This window comes from Astatotilapia calliptera, chromosome 8 (genome assembly GCF_964374335.1).
Source record: "Astatotilapia calliptera chromosome 8, fAstCal68.1, whole genome shotgun sequence".
In the NCBI taxonomy this organism is placed as follows: domain Eukaryota; kingdom Metazoa; phylum Chordata; class Actinopteri; order Cichliformes; family Cichlidae; genus Astatotilapia; species Astatotilapia calliptera.
In genome coordinates, this window is record NC_137429.1 from 18,566,852 (window position 1) to 18,571,423 (window position 4,572).

Below are 4,572 nucleotides of genomic sequence, written 5' to 3' on the forward strand. Positions count from 1 at the left end.
ACGGCTGTATAAATGTGTGGCAGCCTGTGGCGTGCGCACTCACAACAATGGCTGAGCGTAACTGGAGTCATGTGCGCACGTATTTTACATCCACAAACAGCCCAGACGTGGTTTGCGATACATGTGGCAAGAAAGTGAGGTGTTGTGGCAACACCACTAACCTTGTCAAACACCTCAAAGTAAATCATATCACAGAATATGACGAGCTTATGTTGAGGCAAACTGAAGAGGAGGAGAAGGACGGGTGCTGCTAGGGTGAGACAGACGTCTCTCAGGGAGTCCTTTAGTGCTGCAGGCAGGCAAGGTGTTCATATAGTGCACAACTTCAGGTTTTTGATTTCTATATGATGAATTCTGCATTATTAAGTGATAAGAACAAGTAATCTGATGTCCTGTAATGATTATGACGCTATAATTTGAGATACAATAAAAGAGTAAAGTTTTTGTACAAAGTATCGGAGCAGTATCGTCGATACCACCCTGAATTTTACGTGGTATGGGATCGGAAAGGAAATCAGTGGTATCACACATCACTAGTGATCAAATGTCAGGCCAAGCTGGAACTGATTCCTGTCTTCTGTAACTTCTACAACACTGTCCAATAGAGACACGTGAATGAAATGCAGCGTCATTAAAAACACTGATGATCTTTATTTAAAAATGTAATACATTTACATCTGAATAAACTTTTAGGCATTACGCTGACGGACGGATGGATGGACCATGAATGCTTTCTCATCCTTCTTGTCATGCACCATGGAAGTGTCTGAGGGGCTTTTCCACTTGGAATGGGGATACTGTGTCCACACTTCAGAGGTGGAGTTTCCAGCATCTCACCTGGGCCTCATCTGCAAACAATCAGCAGGAGGGCTTCTTAAACCAGCGCTGCCTGCTACTCCTCGCCAGTTTGTTCTGCCATCTCCAGTGGTAACTAGGCTTCCCCTCTGCTCCAGTTCTGGCGTGCTCCTTCCCTGTGTTTAACCTTGTTTTCCCTGTGTTTAGGTCTCCTCTGCCAACGTACTCATCCTACCCTCAAACTCCCTTACCCGTCCAGCAACTTCTTCTCCCTCTGTTGCAGAATTCCCGTTGGATTGTTCCCATCAGGAGCCAGGTGTTCAGTCTCTCGATAGCTTTTCCTCTGGTTCCTGCTGTCTGCTGACACTCCTAGCTCGAGCCACGTTCTCCATTCCCTCTCTAAAGTCTCATAAATAGTTTAACCATGTGCATTGAATCTGCATTTGGGTCTAAGCTTTCTATGCAGGGAAGAAATCATCACAGTGACATCTATTTAATTTTCAATTCAATTTTATTTAAAGAGCGCCAAATGACAGCAACAGTCACCTGAAGGCGCTTTATATTGTAAGATATACTTACAAAGAAAACCCCAACAATCATATGACCCCCTATGAGCAAGCACTTTGGCGACAGTGGGAAGGAAAAACTCCCTTTTAACAGGAAGAAACCTCCAGCAGAACCAGGCTCAGGGAGGGGCGGCCATCTGCTGCGACCGGTTGGGGAGGGGCAAGGAAAATAGTATAAAGACATGGAACAGAGACAGAGGTTAATAACAAGTACCATTCAGTGCAGAGAGGTCTATTAAACATAGTGGGTGAAGAAGAAACACCCAGTGCATCATGGGAATCCCCCGGCAGCCTAATGCTGGGCATACACTGTGCGATTTTTGGCCCATTTTGAGCCGATTTTTCAGTCGTGCGATCGTTTTGGGGATCGTCCCGAGTTTGGCCTTGATCAAACTTCTCACCCCTGCGAGTCAATCCTACAGTTTGATCAGGAGCCGAATAACGCGACTGAAAAATCGCAGCACAGTGTATGCCCAGCTTATTGCAGCATAGAGGATTCAGGATCACCTGAGTAGGCCATCAGATTACTGAAAGGATACTGAAAAAACCCGTCGAAGTAGTCTTAGTCTTCATTGCTGCTGGTCGACTCAATTGAACACCTCTGAAGTTTGCACACAGGCAAGTATTCCTCTTCTTGCTCAAAATCCTCTCGGGAACGCTTCCTCGAGCCTCCAGTTTCATGTTCAAGCTCTTCGTGCGCATCTTCAAATACTTCAGAGTCATCATCGCTCCATCTCATTCTTTTGTTTGCTCCTAAATCTTCTTCATCCCTCTCTCTAGACCTCTTCCTGGAAACACCTGGCTGAGGGTCCTCTTCTGGGATGTACTGGCGACCATCCATGCGGCCTTCAAATGCCTCCTCATTTTCAATGCCACCAACATTGAAAATGATCAATACCACAGCATCCCCGTGCTGTTCATCGTTGTCACCATTGGCATTATTGTCCCTCACATGAATATTTTGAACATCGTCGTCATCGTCATCGTCATCGTTGCCGTCGCCGTCGCCGCCGTCATTGTCGTCATCGTTGTCGTCATCGTCGTTGTCGTTGTCGTTGTCGTCGTCGTCGTCATCGTCGTTGTCGTCGTCGTCGTCATCGTCGTCATCGTCGTCGTCGTCGTCGTCGTCGTCGTCATCGTCATCGTCATCGTCTTCGTCCCCGTAAAGGTAATTGTCATATTGTGCCAGTACTGAAGCTATTAGCTCATCTAGATAGCAACAATATTCATGGAGAGCGCGATACAGTCTGTTCAGGAAGCCATTAGCAGGTTCCTGATCTCCATTTGCCAACATTCGTGGGTTAACCTGTTGGCCTGCAAGATCATTAAATCTTTTAATTAACATCCATAACTATCTGCTGAAAATCTGTTTTTCATCAATTTCAAGACTGAGTACATGTGCTTACCGTTTTGGTTATTTTGTGGTCCGTCTCCACTTGCACTCATTTTGACTACAAGGAACACAAAACAACAATGATCACTAAACCTCAACCCAGAATGTTCAGAGAATTTGCTTTTTTTGTGATGACTTTAGGCTGCGTCCAAACGTACACGGCTATGTTTGAAAACGGACGTTTTTCCTTTTTCGTTTAAAAAAAAATAATCCAGTCCACATGTGCAGTTTTGAAAAAATATCTCCTTCCACATCTAAACACTAAAAACAAAGTGAAACGCTGTCAAGAACACGCCAAATCTTAACCGTGTAGAAATGTTGGCCAATCAGAAGTCTAGAAGCCTGGGTGGGAAAACCTCATAAAACCTTACGTACTTCTGAGAAGTTTTTGTCTTTTTCTGGAAAAGCAGCTAATTTTGTGTTACTTTCACGTGCCTTCATCGTTTCAAATGTTAATAACTAAAGACAGACTCACAACTTTGGAATGGACTAAATGCATACAGCATACATAAATGTCATTTTTTTAAATTACATTTCTTCCAAACCGACGTCAGGATTTGGGTTGGGAGAGCGTCTGTGTTGAATGTAGAATCCACGTCTGATGTAAGCGTGTAAAAACTGCAGATACTAAGATTAACAGACACAGTATGTTGTCTACATCTGCCATTGTAGAAATTGATCTCATGTAAACAATAACGTGGCCACAGCGTGACTTCAACAGCGGCGCACACTTTTGACATTGCCTGAGTAAATGTCCGTTTTCCTCGTCCACACCTGAACACAAAAACGTCCTTTTTAAAAATCTCACCTTTCAGTGACTCAATCTGCTGTTTAGGTGTGGACGAAAGGCCCAAATGCAGAGACAAAGCTGCGCTTTCAAAAATAGCCGTGTACATGTGCACGTAGGCTCAGTTTCTCAGAAATTCTAATAGTTTGTTTGAGAACAAAACTTACGTCTTCTCTATTTTCCTAAATGAACAAAATAATCTGAGAAATAATCGTGTTAAAAAGAGCTTCTGTCACTCTAAGATATGATTAAGAACATTTTCTAATTTATGTATCATTTGTCAAATATTACATCAGCTGACAAATAGTTAAGTCTTCATTTGTTTTCCTGAATAATAGATCCACATCATCCTCTCTATGATGGAAAATATAGTCTAGTCTTGCACAATGTAAAGTACATAAATACTGTCCTGGCAAGCAGGGAAATCAGGCTTTATATATTTAAGTAAATGATCTTGAGTTTATAAACTGAAATTTGAGCTTACTTTAGTTCTTGGTAGATTACACAGCAGTTAATCCTCAGGGAAACGTCCAAATGTCACTAAATAGTGGTCTGCTTTCATTCGGTTGCAGTGTCTCTTCCGTTTTGTGTTCATATGCTGATGTTTTCATTCAAACATGCTTAAATGCTGTGATGTCACTTTAGCAGCAAAGACTGTGGAATGTGCAGAGATTCTTTTGACATCAAGTTGTTTGCTCAGATTTTGATATCTTTTAAATGGAGACAAAACAAAACGCTATGGCAACAAAGCAACAAGCTGTTTCCAGTGCTTAATATTTAACATGTCTTTGTTATAAATTTGATTTGTACAAATCTGTGATGTTGATGTGCACAACGTGGGATTTAGACCTCGGAGGGTTAATCAACAAATCACGAAAAATTAGGTTTAAATTTCTGTTCATGACGGTGCAGATTTCTGACATTTTGTGTACTTGAAGCATTTAACAATTTGATTGTTTTCTAATAAAAACTGTGTGAAACTCAAGTTAGAACTGTGTTTGTAAATGAACCGCCCCATGTTGTGTAGCTTT

At 42.2% G+C, this 4,572-nt stretch overlaps 1 protein-coding gene and 1 long non-coding RNA gene across 3 annotated transcripts; one reads left to right on the forward strand and one right to left on the reverse strand.

Annotated features, from left to right (window-relative positions):
* Positions 1–402: 402 nt before the first annotated feature.
* Positions 403–1,778, forward strand: LOC113027861 (uncharacterized). The gene is made up of 2 exons (XR_003273144.2): positions 403–927; positions 1,003–1,778. It is a non-coding gene; the product is annotated as an uncharacterized LOC113027861 (long non-coding RNA).
* Positions 1,288–4,142, reverse strand: LOC145430429 (uncharacterized). 2 transcript variants are annotated; one of them, XM_080305551.1, is made up of 3 exons: positions 4,026–4,142; positions 2,768–2,812; positions 1,288–2,675 (listed from the first exon to the last, which is right to left on the reverse strand). In XM_080305551.1, the coding sequence occupies exons 2-3, from the start codon at positions 2,805–2,807 to the stop codon at positions 1,924–1,926; spliced, it is 792 nt and encodes a 263-aa protein (XP_080161677.1). In that variant the 5' UTR covers positions 2,808–2,812; positions 4,026–4,142; the 3' UTR covers positions 1,288–1,923. The 2 variants fall into 2 exon arrangements, with proteins under 2 accessions (XP_080161677.1, XP_080161678.1); XM_080305552.1 differs by having other exon boundaries at positions 2,768–4,030.
* Between the last annotated feature and the right edge of the window lie 430 nt (positions 4,143–4,572).

Bases quoted from the DNA above. Each gene is read 5' to 3' on its own strand.
- LOC145430429 (XM_080305551.1), bottom strand. From the start codon at position 2,807: ATGAGTGCAAGTGGAGACGGACCACAAAATAACCAAAACG. The intron at 2,676-2,767 runs GTAAGCACATGT...ATGATCTTGCAG, and splicing joins ACCACAAAATAACCAAAACG to GCCAACAGGTTAACCCACGA.